This window comes from Haliotis rufescens, unplaced genomic scaffold (assembly GCF_023055435.1).
Source record: "Haliotis rufescens isolate VD_foot unplaced genomic scaffold, xgHalRufe1.0.p SCAF_8, whole genome shotgun sequence".
NCBI classification, from domain to species: Eukaryota; Metazoa; Mollusca; class Gastropoda; order Lepetellida; family Haliotidae; genus Haliotis; species Haliotis rufescens.
In genome coordinates, this window is record NW_025964372.1 from 44,560,030 (window position 1) to 44,576,210 (window position 16,181).

General features: G+C 41.5%; 2 protein-coding genes across 3 annotated transcripts; both read left to right on the forward strand.

Moving 5' to 3' along the window:
• The first annotated feature begins 25 nt into the window (after positions 1 to 25).
• LOC124125030 lies at positions 26 to 10,119 on the forward strand. 2 transcript variants are annotated; one of them, XM_048388873.1, is made up of 9 exons: positions 26 to 247; positions 1,033 to 1,054; positions 1,242 to 1,346; positions 2,513 to 2,578; positions 3,202 to 3,393; positions 4,956 to 5,147; positions 6,180 to 6,813; positions 8,358 to 8,518; positions 9,487 to 10,119. In XM_048388873.1, exons 1-7 carry the CDS (start codon positions 161 to 163, stop codon positions 6,374 to 6,376), a joined length of 861 nt encoding a protein of 286 aa, XP_048244830.1. In that variant the 5' UTR covers positions 26 to 160; the 3' UTR covers positions 6,377 to 6,813; positions 8,358 to 8,518; positions 9,487 to 10,119. The 2 variants fall into 2 exon arrangements, with proteins under 2 accessions (XP_048244830.1, XP_048244831.1); XM_048388874.1 differs by lacking the exon at positions 3,202 to 3,393.
• LOC124125033 (protein mono-ADP-ribosyltransferase PARP15-like) lies at positions 6,462 to 11,272 on the forward strand. The gene is made up of 4 exons (XM_048389825.1): positions 6,462 to 6,813; positions 8,358 to 8,518; positions 9,487 to 9,664; positions 10,896 to 11,272. The coding sequence occupies exons 1-4, from the start codon at positions 6,462 to 6,464 to the stop codon at positions 11,270 to 11,272; spliced, it is 1,068 nt and encodes a 355-aa protein (XP_048245782.1).
• The last annotated feature ends 4,909 nt before the right edge of the window (positions 11,273 to 16,181 follow it).

The following is a 16,181-nucleotide window of genomic DNA, read 5'->3' on the forward strand; positions in this document are numbered from 1 at the left end:
CCTTTTTTCGCATTGTTTGTTCACATTTCAGATGTACCAATAGATACTCAGTGAATGCCTCGAAAAAATATCAAGGATTGAACCACTTCCAACGTCTGTTGCACTCCCTGCTTTGGGCTGCGGCAAACTCGGGTATCCACGTGACCTTGTGGCAGACTTGATGATGGACACGGTGAAGCAGTTTATACAAAGACAGAAGGTTGATGTATATGTGATACTACACCCCGACAACCCGGATGTACAGAAGGTACACCACAGTCCTAATACAGATTGACCATTTGATGTTCTGGGAGAGGTCTGGGATTTTGTATCGAGATTAGATAGTTTTCAGCTACTGCGACAAAATCAAATATTTATTTGCTTAAAACTATAAACCTGGTTTTATGTTTTAGAAAAACACTTTGCAACAATGTCATTTTTTGTGGCAGACAGTCTGAAGCATAATAATTTTTTTCAAGAACTTTCGCAGACAATTTATTGTTTTAGATAAAATCCCAGGCCCGCCCCAGGAAAAAGATTTGGTTGGACCCTTGGTTGAACTTTGCACTTATTTAGAGTACAAACTAGTTCACATACTGTACATGCTGGCTCTTGTATAACTTAATTCACATGCACGATTGTTTTTGTATATTTTGTACTTATTCGTGGTTGTGTATATGAATGACATGCAAAGTCTTGTGTGTATATAGTCCATGCTCACTATAGTACATACCATCCACAAATTATGAAACGTCATGGCCTGGGATTCTCTTAAGACACCGGCAATTGTTTCGGGACTTTGTCTTGACATTAGATATACTACCCAAAAGAAGTTAAGGATCACCCGATTCTTTCATATTGGTAATGTTAATCTGTCATGGCATGATATATTAACTATTGTAATTTGTAAGAATCAGGTGATCCTTAACTTCTTTTGAGTAGTTTATTTGTTCAGCTACAGCTGCAAACCCAGATATGTTGTTCATATAAACATGAGTCGGAATAATATTTTGTGTATTGGTTTGTGACGTCATTCCTTTATATCCCTTCCAGGCATTCCAAGCAAGACGGGAAGGTATGTATTACATCATAACGTGTCATATCAAACAGAATTGAGAAAGTAATCATCTCTGATCGAATCTACGAAACAAGTAAAGCATTTCGAAATGAACTGTGTTTAATACTAAGATCACACATTCATTATTCGTGTTTAATAAGTTTTGTTTGAGCATCTTCCAAGTCGTGATGGGCCTTTGTTGCAGCGTTTCACATCGAGGACATCAGACTGACAGTCAGAAAAGGGGATATTTTGGAAGAACAGACCGACGTCATAGTCAACAGTATATCAGAAGACTTCTCACTGACTGGTAAGGTACATGTACTCTACATGCTATATACTGTTCTGTATACACGACCCAGCGCGCATGGATAGGCTTCATCACACTTATCCTTACAAACCCGATTTCAGCCTTTGTCTTGTCCATGCCTTAACGGTAGTCAAAGGAATAAACACATAAATCTGTTTTTTGGGTGGGGAAACACCATTGCGGAAGTTCTCAATTCAGCGCTAATAAGCAATGCCATTTGATTGAGGGAGTCGCATTCATATTGAGACGCATTTTGGGATAGGGACCAGCAGTCGCATTCATTTGGAGACGCATTCATTTGAAGATTAACAGTATGATCTCCAAAATTTGAAACTTGTAGATGATAATTCCCCGGATGGAAAGTAGTATACTGTCGTCTAAGTCGTCTACATATTCTCTTTACTGATACAGTGTCACAAAACAGTTTAGTGTCTTTGGGAGTATATAGAATTTGATCTTTTAACAATTAGATTTGGTCCCCAGCACCTATACTGATTGAAAGAGAATCGAAAGGTGCGTGATTGTGTGTCTTAGTTCTGTTTCGTTGAGTTTCCTCCGCGGTCTGCATATATCGATGACATCACTGCAGCATGTGCAGAATAGAACCTGGACCAGCCAAAGCACTGACCGAAATCATGAACAACGACCCACGCTATTAGGGCACGTCACACATAATCCGTCATTGAGTGTGACCAGCCGATCCTTTTATGTATGATCGTACCAGAATGTTTATTATACGCATATTTATCGTCAATCACAAGCTGTCAGTAAATCCCTAGTCAGTGGATGTTGTTTAGCGCCGCAGTCAGTAACATTCAAGCTACATCACCGTGGCCTGTAAATAATTCAAGTCTCGGTGAAGCAGCCTAATGGTTGACAGCATGAGCGACAGTCCACACGGTAGAGGCATGATAGCATACAATAACCTAGGACACACAGATAACCATCTAATCCACATCAGGAAATTATTCTCTCTGAGCATTGTTTCTTGTGCTTCTTGCTGATTGGCTAGTTTGTCCAATTGTTCCATTGGTTTATTGTCTGCAAAGGGGTCAATGGAAATATGTCGTCATCAGGCGCATTGTAAAATTTGCCTATAATTGAAGATGACATCACCCAGATGTCCCGAATGTCAGTTATATGTCAGCTGACCTTTTATGTTTCAGAAACCCTTTCAACAGCACTGGTAGAACGCTTTGGAGAGCCATTCAAGAAGGATTTCAGAAAAAATCGTGAGTTTCATATGTTTTTGGAGATATCTGTTCACAACGTTTCATGCTGAAGTTTAAAGTAAAGTACATTCAAGATTAACTTTATAAAGAGCGGCTGTGTTGAATTATCTGAAACCGACGCGTGAAGATCCAGGGTAGAATAGGTCTTCAGCAACCAATACTCTCCGTAAAAGGAGACTATGCTTGTCATAAGAGGCGATCGTAAGAGGGATCGTGTGGTCAGGCTCGCTGACTTGTTTGATGCATGTCATCGATCCCATTTGCGGGGATCGATGCTTATGATATCGATCACTGGTCCAGACTCGATTATGTACCGACCGCCGTCATTTAGCTGGAATATTGCTGAGTGCGGCGTTAAACAACAAACCAACCAACCAACCAATAAAGATTATGTGCATGATTAACTTATGCATAAGGGGATAAGAGGATAAACAGATAGAACAAACCAGGAACACACTTAACATGCAACATTCACGTTTTAATTTTGAAATGATTATAAGACTTAGAAGGCGGCGTTAAACAACCAACCAACCAACCAATATATCTGTCAAGGAATAATGTTGTCCCAAATGTTTATATACATAAACTATTCTTGCACTTTAGCATACTTTCCTGTTTGATAGTTCCAGCTCTGCAAAAGTCTGGATTATCGTTTTGCAAGTCGTGCAGACCTTGGACTTGTCTAGTACATCTTTGCGCCAGCGTGTTTAAAGGGAAGAACGGAACAGATTGGCTGGCAGCGATACTTTCATTCCTCAAAGAATCTGGGGAAAAGTTCAAACAAGTTTCTGTGGCCCTTCCTTGTCTTGGCGTTGGTATGTGAAATATTTTGTATATTTGTAACGATAATTTCATTTTCATACTTCCCTGCAAAAAGGTTTGCTTTGAAGGTGTTCCGATTGTGATTGAACAATACTGAGGTGATGACGGACCCATTTCATTGTCGCATGAAAAGTTTGCAAGTATGTTCAGCGGTACGAAAAAAGATCCTAGCAAACATTTGCTTTTCGCAAGAGACGAATTACGGGATCGGCTGCACAGGCTTCGTATCCCAGTTGCGTGGATCGATGCTCATAATGTCAATCACTCGATTGCCTGGCCCAGGCTCGAGCATTTACACACCGACGTCATACAGCTGGGATATCTCTGAGTTCGGCGTTACACAACAAATAATAAAAGAAAGACTAATATACAGCAAAACACGGGTGTTCTGGACAGCGATTAGGTCCTCAATTGTAATGTACTTCGATTCATATTCAATAGACATTCCTATATGGCAATGATCGTTAATCTGATTAATCTTGTTTCTATCCGATCGGAAGTGTTTGTTTGTTTGTTTGTTGTTTAACGCCGCACTCAGCAATATTCCAGCGGTCTGTACATAATCGAGTCTGGACCAGACTGTCTAGTGATTGACATCATGAGGATCGATTTACGTAATTGGGATACGATGACATGTATCAAACAAGTCAGCGAGTATGACCACCCGATCCCGTTAGTTGCCTCTTACGACAAGCATGTGTTGCCGAAGACCTATTCTACCCCGGATCGTCATGGGTAACGGCAAGCATGGGTTGCTGAAGACCTATTCTACCCCGGATCGTCACGGGTTACAGCAAGCATGGGTTGCTGAAGACCTATTCTACCCCGGATCGTCACGGGTAACGGCAAGCATGGGTTGCTGAAGACCTATTCTACCCCGGATCATCACGGGTTACGGCAAGCATGGGTTGCTGAAGACCTATTCTACCCCAGATCGTCACGGGTTACGGCAAGCATGGGTTGCTGAAGACCTATTCTACCCCGGATCGTCACGGGTAACGGCAAGCATGGGTTGCTGAAGACCTATTCTACCCCGGATTGTCACGGGTTACGGCAAGCATGGGTTGCTGAAGACCTATTCTACCCCTGATCGTCACGGGTTACGGCAAGCATGGATTGCTGAAGACCTATTCTACCCCGGATAGTCACGGGTTACAGCAAGCATGGGTTGCTGAAGACCTACTTCATGAGTCAGGTGACTAAAGGGATCAGGTTGTCAGACTTGATGACTTGGTTGATGCATGTCATCGAATCTTAATTGCGATGATCAATGCTCATGATGTCAATCACTTGATCACGACAAGCATAGTCGCGTTTTACGGCAAGCATGGGTTGCTGAAGACCAATTCTACCCCGAATCGTCGCGGGTTTCACTAAAAGTGGTACCAACTGGAATACCGGTATCTCTAGAACAGGACATGCTTACCCATTCTGGTTTTCAATGGTTAATTCACATAATTTTCATCACTATTTGCCTTTAACACCCAGTGATCCCATAAAGAAGATGCTTCCCTGGCTAACAGTTACTCAATATATTTACGTTCGTTTTGATCAGGTTCTGAGCGTCTTTCCCCCGAACAACTGGCGGAACTCTTGTATGATGCCATAGAACAATACCGAGCTGCCGTTCACTTCAAGAAAGATCGCATCAACGATATCAGGCTGATAGTGCTTCGTGACGAAGATTTTGATCGAATCGTCACCACGTTGCAGGACATTCAGGAGAGACACAATAAACGTCTCGAGGGTAAGACCTTTTTCATCGTTCAATTAATATAAATTCATTAATTCCTTAAAATAATCAAAGGAAGAAATAGTGGTTATTTATTTCAGTTATATATGTTTTCTGTATTTTTTTTATTGATGCCAGGGTTCAATTTCTCACATGGGTACAATGTGTAAAGCCGATTTCTGGTGTCCCCACCGTGATAATGCTGGAATATTGCTAAACACGGCGTAAAACCATACTCACTCACTCACTCACTCTTTTGATTGACTACAGTCAAGAATACTCTTGCTATAACATATTCGAGCCTGGGCCATACAAACCAGTGATTACTATTATAAAGAACGTGTCATGTCGGATGATATTGGCACACAATCATGTCACCCGATGTCGCAAAAATTTCCAAAAGCACGAGCCTGTACCGGGTCGTTGATTTTTGTATTCCCGCCTTAAGATGAAAGGTGGTGAGGTGAGGTGAAATGGGGTTTAACGTCGCGTCCAAGATTATTGCACTTATATAGCGACGTGCATGTACATGTGTGTGTGTGGCTGCTTGTACTAGTCCGGACTGATGCCGATTTATAGTGCTAGCACACTGAGATACCATGCCGCAGTTTAACATGAATACCCCACTCAGACACAGTATACTGACTCCGAGCCGACCAGTCCATGTTTTATCCTCTTAATGCCGAGCGCCAGACAGGGTAACAACAAGTACCATCTTTTAACGTCTTTTGGTATGACGGGGCCGGGGATCGAACCCCGGACCTTCCGCTCTACGGGCGGACGCTCAACCACTTGACCACGGAGGCGGTCTAAAGGTGAAAGGTGATATGATGTAAATATATAGATTTTGTAATGTGTCAGTTCAAGGAAATGGCAGGTCTCGGTACAATGTACACTTCAAAACTAAACAGACCCAAAGAACAAATGGCACATCAGCCGGGACTATCGTTCAGTCGTAAGAGTATGAATCGAGTGGTCGGGTTCTGTGACAGCTGAATGTGAACATTGACACCCTTGACAAACAATCCTCATATTTGTTTATAACAGCCACGGGGCAAAAGCAAGTATATGATCTTTACGTATCATCTACTGAAACGTCAAAGGTGCAGGATCTTGCTGGACAAATCCGAAGCTTTGTCGATGCAAACATACGCAGTGAGGTGGTTGAAGACGACAGGCTGTTTTCTGCAATGTCCAAAGAGAGGGTGAGTTCCTTTACTCAACTGTCATCCACATGTTTCTAAATACAAAATATTTTAATGATTAACGTGGTTATAATGCTTGCTTATTGGTGGTGGACATGTTCACGAGTTGCTTATTTGGCATTCAATGTTTGAGATTGACGATCTTCAACATCTTGCAAGGAATCACACTGTGGGCTTGAAGGTGATCGGAAGCAAGCTGATACTGTTTGGCATGGACGTAGACGTAGCCAAGGCGAAGGTTGACATCAAGAGGTTTCTGAGAACATGTCACAGCGCTAGATGGAGTTCGGCGAAGGATGACCACAATCTCGATCTGGACTCAATCAGTGGCTATGTTGAGGATGCTTATCAACACAACAAAAGATACACATTGTTTACGGATCAGTCCGATAGGCTCTACAGGCTGAAGATCAAAGAAGGGAAGGTTTCGATATGCCAGCATCCAGTTAAACGAGAGATACAATTACAGAGAACAGGTGAGTTTGGTGATAATTATTTTTGGCCGTTATGTACACAGCTGTATAAGAAGCGGTACAAAAGTAGGCTCCTGTTATAAATGCCTCCTTGTATGAAACTCTGTGTCAAGCTATCTGTTCTTTCGTTGCATTTCCACTATAAAATATAATCCCTGGTACTCCAGCTTGTCGTAAAAGACGACTAAGTGGGTCGGATAACTTGGTTAACTACATGTCATCGTTTCCCAAGTGCATGGATCGATGTTCATGATGTGTTAATGGCTGATTGTACAGTCCAGACTCGTTTCTTTACACTGTGTATGTGTTGTTGTTGTTGTTTTAACGCCTCACTCTGCGATGTTGCGAGGCTATTCCATGCTACGAGGGGCGGTCGGGTAGCATAGTGGTTAAAGCGTTCGCTCGTCACGCCGAAGACCCGGGTTCGATTCCCGACATTGGTACTATGTGTGAAGCCCATTTCTGGTGTCCCACGCCGTGATATTGCTGGAATATTGCTAACAGTGGCGTAAAACCAAACTCACTCACTCACTCCATGCTACGACCTTTATATGGAGTTCTCACACCTCCTTATTTACTGGCACATATTTTGGGGGCACGGGTGGCCCAGTCGTCTAAGGCGCCGCGAATCGCTGTGCAGAGTTGTGTCCCTTGGGCAAGCCAAAGACCTATGATTGTGGGTTCCCCCCGATCATGTTTCTAGATTTTTCAGCACCATTCCCGTGCTCGTGGGTTTCACCGAAGTGGTAAACGTCTGAGACCTGCGTCACTTCGGGCTTTTCTCCCACATTAAGCTGACACGCCGTGATATAACTGGAATACTGTTAAAAGCGGCGTTAAACCCAACTCACTCACTCACTCACTCACTCACTGGCACATCTTTCACAACTACATTTGTGTGAGAGACGGGTGGTACCAGAAGAGCAAGAAATGACCTTCCTTTTTGCGAACATCTGGTGTCATAACTGATATCGAGTGATCCATTCGTGTCATTTTCATCACTGCTTTGCCTTCAGTTCGGAAGATATTCGAGTCTGAAATTGACTGAAAGAACTCCTCACGTTGTCGTGGTACGATGACTGCCACTCTCAGACCCAGTCCATCTGGTCTCATCTAGTCGGGGGCACGGGTGGCCCAGTCGGCTAAGGCGCCGCGATACGCTATGCAGAGTTGTGTCCCTTGGGCACGCCAAAGACCTATGATTGTGGGTTCCCCCCGATCATGTTTCTAGATTTTTCAGGAAAACCACCTCAGGAGCAGAACTTAAAGAGGTGAGTGAGTGAGTTGGGTTTCACGCCGCTTTTAACAGTATTCCGGTTATATCACGGCGTGGCACAGTTGGCCCTGTCGTCTGACCCGCAGTCCATTGTGCAGCTGTGCAAGAAACCTAACATACTGAATACTGTTAAAAGCGGCGTTTAACCCAACTCACTCACTCACTCACTCGCCTCATATGACAAGGACCAGAGCTCTGGAGCACCTACATGTATGCTAACCTGGATCCCCACGTGTATGATTGAATGCATTAGAACATTTTATCTCTTCAGTCTCCGTGATGTATGATGACATTCCACTCAACTGGTCGCTTCAGCAGCAAGGGGTCACGGACTGCGTCCCTGTGGACAGAGATGGGGAAGAATTCAAAAACGTCTTTACTCGCTTTGAAACTCAGAGGCAGTCCAAAAGGGAGAAATTTCACATAAAAGAAGTGAGTCTGCAACAGCAATATGGTCCATTTCAACCATGTACACCACTTCATATGTCGAAATTAAAGTTCAAATTGAGTAGTGCTCGCAGGTCATGAAACCAATGTTATTCAGTCAGATAAGGCACAGATATCGATGTGCAGAGTCCTGGTCGTTTTGGGTGTCGGTATCGTGTGAGCGAGTGTTCAAATCTTGGTCTAGTCTTGGTCTCTCAGTATCCCACCGTGGTCAGCGTCTATGCGTCTAAACCCTGGACCACTTCGCTCCCATGTTAAGACATTTTCATCATCAGCCAGACTGTACGTAATGTTTTCGGAAATATATTATTATACCCCCCCACGAAGTGGAAGGGGGTATAGGAATGGGTGCTGTCCGTCCATCCGTCAACTTTCTTTTCCAGAGCAGAACTAAACAGTCATGAGAGATATCTTAACTAAACTTGGCACATAGGTAGGACCAGTGGTGTACTGGTGCCTTTTGTTTGGGATTTAAAAAAAATATATACTTTTTTAGTTTCCGACTTTGACTTTGACTGAAAATAACGGTAGTGCTCATTTCCGGAGCAGATCTTGAAAACCGTACAATATGTCTTCACCAATCTTGGGATTTTAATTAAAAATATGTTTCGAGTTTCCATGGCAACGACTTTGACTTAGACTAAAAAAGGCGGAAAAACCGTACACTATTTCGTGCCTTGCACACAACCAGACATGTCATATTGGCCGGGGATATGAGTCCTTCAATGTAATAATAAGAATATGTCATGAGACTGATAGGGGCGGTGGGGTAGCCTAGTGGTTAAAGCGTCCGCTCGTCACGCCGAAGACCGCTGTTTGATACCCGACATGGGTACAATGTGTGAAGCCCATTTCTGGTGTCCCCCGCCGTGATATTGCTGGAATATTGCTAAATGCGGCGTAAAACCATACTCACTCACTGAGACTGATACTTCTTGGATAATCTTCTTCAGGTATATCGGATTGAGAACAGGCTACTACACAGGAAGTATAAGACAGAAGAGGAACGACTTTCCCTACAAAATGGCTGGGACAAAGTCAATGAGCGCATACTCTGGCATGGAACCAGTCAGGGCTCAGTTGAAAACATAAACACAAATGGATTTGACAGGAGTTACAGTGGTGCAAATGGTGAGTTCCGTCGGCATGTTATCATGATGTTTTACACACAGGATGGTGAGATACTAAATCCTTACGTTACACGTGTATCATACAAAGTTGATCTAGGTGTATTTGTTTTGATTTCTCTCAGGTCACGCATGAAACTCGAACTTTGTTGATATTCACAAATAATAAGGAAAGCAAACAAGATCATTACACGCATCAAATTCGGTTCGAATCCTTCAGTTATGCATAGGTCTACTACAGAAATTACCTACTCGAGCACATCCATTCCATGTGGCGTGTACGACTACAGATAGATTGGGGTCCCTCAGAGCGCGATGATGTAAATGCAATTAAGTTCAGCGTGGCAAAATTAAGACAGCCTTAAATATTTCGACCAATTTATAAACTTATGTTGATTCGTCTGTGTATTTTGTGGCACTTTCGATCAGTCACACTGAACATCTGGGTACAAATCATATGAAAACTCCTTGAAAATGTTCCTGATTTCGTGGGTCAAAATATCCCAGATGTAACATTAACTTTTTATATTAATTTCTAGCGAGAGACGTTGTATGTTGATCACGGTTATCTTTTCTTATTCTGAAGGTGACCTTGCCCTTCGTTTAAAGCTGCCACTGAAACAATATGCAAGCAGACTCCCGTTTGGGTATATTGTCAATTAGTTAATATGAACTTCTTTGGCAAACACTCTGATTTCCCTTTCCATGTAACAAATATCTGCCAGGGATTGATACCCTGAGTAGACAAGTGATGGCATCTTCAATTTTGTTACTGTTAAGGCATAACTTGACTAAAGTTGTGTGCACGGTAATCAAACGGATGAGCGGACAGAAAAGTCCAGTAATGCGATTTCATATTTAGGGGAATTAAATTCTAGGATTTTTCCAGATACAGCTACAAAACCAGATATATCTATATTTAAAACATATATTTACATTCAAACTATCAGTCCATTTCTATTTAGAAAAAACACCTTGCAACAATGTAATAAAGACGTCGGTCCTTCAGAATAGTAGAATTTGCGCTTATTGTTTTTCTAAGTTTCTCAGCACCACAAACGTGATTGGGTTTCTCCAAAGTGTTAAACGTCTAAGGCCTGCATTCATGAAGCTGACAGGTCGTTAAAAAGTTAAATATGTTTCACTGCGGCATAAAATCAAAATCTTTCACTCACTCATGCTCACTACTTCTCGTCGATGTTGATATATTTGATTAAAAACAATTCATTGTTTAGCCAACCTATTTGGTGATGGGACCTACTTTTCTGTCGACCCATCCTATTCGTCCAGGGACACATACTCGCCTCCAGATTCCAAAGGATTGAAATACGTGTATCAGGCGAAGGTACTGACGGGCATTCCAGTAGAGGGGAAGCGAACGATGAAGTATCTGCCAGTGAGAGCAGGCACAACCACTCCCTATGATTCTGCCGTCAACAACTTGGAGGACATCCAAGCCTATGTCATCTTCAAGGATGATCAAGCTTACCCTGAGTATCTAATCGAATTCACCCATGCGGTCGGCAAGCAGGTGGACATGACAGGAAGCAAGACAACAGCCGATCCTTGTGATGCGCAAGACAACAATGCTCCAGCAATGACTCGGTTGTAGTTTACCACTGAAGAGTGGTCAGTCACAATAACCTCAATCGGACTCAAATGATCACATGCGGAAACAGCTGTTAGAACCCTTGTCCTTTCTAGCCCCGGTTTGTGGGCAAGTAGGTAGCAAGTTTGAAGTGTGGGATTATGCTGTGGACACATAAATTGTTGCAGTGTCGGACACCTATTTCTGAAAACATCCTTGTGTTGAATTGTATTGGAATACTGGTTTCGAACCAAATTGATTCTGTCATATATCTGTAATTCTTTATCAATTAGCCAATATTTAAACACTTACTGAAAAATAGCCCCTGAAGCTCCTCTTAAGTTTCTCATTAATATTTGCTCATAAAGACGTTAAAAGATGGTACTTGTTGTAACCCCGTCTGGCGCTCGGCATTAAGGGGATAAAACAATGACTAGTCGGCTAGGAGTCAGTATACTGTGTCTGAGTGGGGTATTCATGTTAAACTGCGGCATGGTATCTTAGTTGAGTAGCACTATAAATCGGCATCAGTCCGGACTAGTATAAGCAACCCCCCCCCCCCCCCCCCCCCCCCCATCACTTCACCTTGATATGTATCCGTTGAATAACCATTGTGTTAACGTTGTATAAATGTATGTATTAAACGCAATTCATTCTGATGTGTCAGTCTGGTACTGGTACTTATATTGCCACTGCTGAGCTAGAATTAACGCTTATCGTTGTTATCGTTATTGTTTGTTGGTGCACAGTTTTCTTGTATTTGATGTTTTGATATTGTCGTTTTTCCCTAAGAACTAATTCTCTGACAGCACAGTGTCAAAATACAGGACACATTTCACTGCGTCACAACGTTCAACGAATGTGTTTTGAGAGTGTGTGTCCTGATTTTTAATATCATGATTTGAGATGAATACCTTTGCTGAATTAAAGAATATAAGTTCTTTCTGGCAAATTGATAAAGTTATTGCCAATAGTTGTATCTTTCAGCAAGTAATTACCTTGTAATTTAATCATTTCAAATAAACAGTGTATTGTTTCCACAAATTTCCAATTCACCGTTACATTTTTGAAAAAAAACTTGAAAGGTCATTTATACATTTGTAATGACACATAAGTTCAACTAAACAGTGGAAAGTGATCAACCTATTTTTTTCGAATTGGTAACATTCTGTGTATGAATCCAGCTTACTGATTCAGAATTCAACGTTTTCTGGTATCAGATGTCCATGTAGCTGTTTGACTTAATATGGTGTAACGTAGCGCGAGTCCTGAACGACCTCAACGCTCGTACATAAATAGAAATAGGTTCTTGAATTAAACCCTAATTACGGGCTGTCCGAATCCATTGCTCAAAGCAGCTTGACTCAGGGAACTAAAGTACAGCATCGGAGAAGATTTACATATAGTTTATTGAAATAACATTCTCTTACAAAAACAAGCTATGATATAACAAACACTGCTCTGACTCAATAATATAGGAATGGCGGGTTGAAAAAGATCTATCTTACCTAGCACGTGTTAAATAGAATGATAGGTCAAGTATTTCCACGACAGCTACTCGAGATGACAGCGAATGTTACAAAATAATAATGCGACAATTAACATCCTACAACATTTCAATAACATGTCTGCAAGTCATGAAGCGTGAATTTTATGCAGAAACGACAGCTTGTATATCCAATCAGGGACTGGCTTTCTGCGCTCTTCAGCCTAGCCACTCAGTGTCTACGACTCTTGGCCGATGACACCCGATCCTGTCGGAATGCTAGTCGTAGATCGTTCGGTTTCCGATCACTTGCGAAGACAAAGCAACTGCTAAAATCGTTACAATAGCATGTTGCTTTTGAACTGAGTGAATGCATAGAGGTTATCACGCGAGTGTGTTTTTGAATAGGAAATACATTGTGTCTGGTCCTAATACAGAAAATTTACCTTCCCAAAACGCACAAGCGGGACCACTTCATCATGTAACGTCGTTCTTAATTTCTGTCGCCGAAAGACCAGAAACTTCCCAGGAATGCACGCATTAATATATATTACGTCAGAAGGTCAGTGATGTGTCAGTGGGGCAGCAACAGCAGTCAAAATAGTTCCAATTCAAACCTGTTTCCTAGACAGTGGCGAAAAAACATACAGGCAAAATAACAATTGCCAACGCATATTGTTTCTACAGATCTTTCTTGGCAATATATCGGTCCGCTTGATAAGAGTACACGCCCGTTATCAAAGTTACTCTAACCCTAGTCCGTGAGACTTTTCGAGTCTTCCTGTCCTGTCATAGTGTTATTAAGTGCAGTGTCAGATGTACACACTGCGACAAATTAAACAAGGTACCATAATTCGGCCAAATCCAACTGTCCTAAATTGGGACAAAGACCCCAATCTGCAGATGTGTACTTTTGTTTTTAAAATAATAACAATTATCCCAGTAGTTTCTCCAGGTTCCCGATGGTCATTTCAGACTCGATCTCCGATGAACAAGGGCAACGCCATGTTTGTTTGTAAACACTGAAAGAAGTACCTACCTGACCTTTCATATTTGCAATTTTATCCGTATATGACCCCGCCCGATACTGGTCTTATCAGTTGGCTTAATCCTGCCGGGATACGTACTCGTTGTATGATAAAGTATAATATTTACAGCTTTGTAACTGAGAAGCAGTATTTCAATTTGGTCATGTGACAGCGTGATGCAGGGGGAAATATCCGAACTGTTGCAGTTGTCAGATGTTTAGCTCTTCAGTGAAACCAACGAGAATGAATTTAGTGCCCCAAAGCCTAGAAACATAACCAGGACAAATCTGTTATTCGAACACCCGATCCTATGTTTTTGACACGCCAATGGGACACACTCTGCACAGGGAATTACAACGCCTAATACGAGATGGACATCCATGCCCCGATGATAATAACGTATATACCAAAATGGTTCAAAAAGATCATTAAAGTTACCACTGTTTTTCCCTTATCATCATCATTTATTGTATTCAAGCCATAGGCCCATATACATTCAATACTATTATATATATATACGATTTTGTATATGTACAAGTATAAACATGCAGACTTATATGCACAGAGATGTGCACGTGTACAATTTTGTGAAAAATAAATCGCATCACAACACAACAAGAGGAGATTAAAGCATTTGATTAATAAAGACAAATAACCTCAAGAATAATTAAACATCATTTGCACAAAGACGGTTGCGAAGTCGTAAACCATAATTAATGTATAGGATAGTATTCTTTTGATGCTCGTTAGATATTATATCAAAACGGAGGAGCTTGATTAGTGTATTGATGTTTTGGGGTAAACCTTGGAAATATTTTGTTTTGAGCGATTCATAACACTGCAAACACGAAAACGTCGTTTTTTCCCGTATATGGTCATTGGACGGAAAAACGACTAAAAATTCATTAAAATTGATTAATTGGTCAGCGTCTAGAAAGTGTCCAGAAAAGGGTCGAGTTTTTCAAGCGTAAAATGGACGGAAAAACGATGCTTTTTGCTCCGCCTTGTACAACTGTTAACGGCCAATCAGATGGCGCTGGTCCCCCGACGCACGTGATGTCCAAGGCTTCCTTTCGGAAGCTTTAGGTTTCGTATTTCTGGCATGCCTTGCTCTAGTATCTGTCGCGCGCAGTGCAGCGAGATTTGCTGATAAGCTAGTTTTAGGATATGTTACATGTTAATGGAATTCAGACACGCGCCAAGAAGTCAAACCAAACAATGTTACTAAGTTTATTGTGGTAACGGCTATGTACAGTTACCCCTATCGGATAATGGGTTGTGTTTCATTTGGTTATAACAATAACTAATCTTTTAATGTGAAGTTTAAAAGATTTACGACTTGGACGCGAGATCGGTCACATGACGTTCTTCACGTCACTGTATTCTTGAAAAGGCGTAAACACTGACTACTTCCACATTCCTAGGGAAAACCCTTCGAATTCCCTGGTACGAATTCATACAGAAGCGTGGTTGCAAGCCCATTTAAGGATACCCTCGCTACAACCACTCCAAGAGAGAAAAAACACGAAAAAAAATCCAAACTGTCGCAGTGACAATTTACAGAAATCTATGAATTTACCTTAGTATCTATTTGACACATCTTCACAATCACCTTTCAATGATCGGCCAACTGATCAGTGATGCCAAAGGCTTGAAATAGCCACAGGTTAATTAACAACTTCGAAAATATCTCCCGTCACGTTTATCGTGTCGGCCATTTTGACGTATTGTACTTGATGTAAATGTATTTGTCATTGTAATTGACTTACTGAGGTAATTCTGTAAAAGATCGTCTTATCTAATGAGGATATTGTTTGGAATATATTTCTTGTAAACATACTAAAATATATGTTCCTCGCTTTTGGGGGAACTATTTTATTCCGGGGTGGCCCATTAAATCTAGTAGTAAGTCAAGGCACCATGCGTGATCTGTTATTTTATGTGTTTAAATTACGATTTGGGGGCGTTAATAAAATACGCTGACGCAAGTATATTCTATTCAAATCAATTGGATAATTGAATATGCTTTCTTTTACATATTACATAATATCACTGCACAAAATATGAACAGTTGCAGTAACACACTACGGTAATCGCATTAAACATCATTTTCAACTGTACAGTATTTCAGTATTTCAGTTATATCATGGTGTATCAGACTGATGTGGGATAAAAATCCGAAGTGGTTCAAGTCATCCAATGGGTGTTCGGGAAAAGGTGAGCGTATCCTGCCACACAAGTGGCACCCGTCACAAACACATGCAAGGACAAGTCAATTGTTCACCTGAACAAAGCACGGAAACACACAATGATGCCCATCCTCAGTTTTACCGAGCATGTAAATTATTTTGTCCGTCAAAAACATGGACGAGTATAAACAATATGTTCATTCACGTAAGACATGTCATACATTTGACAA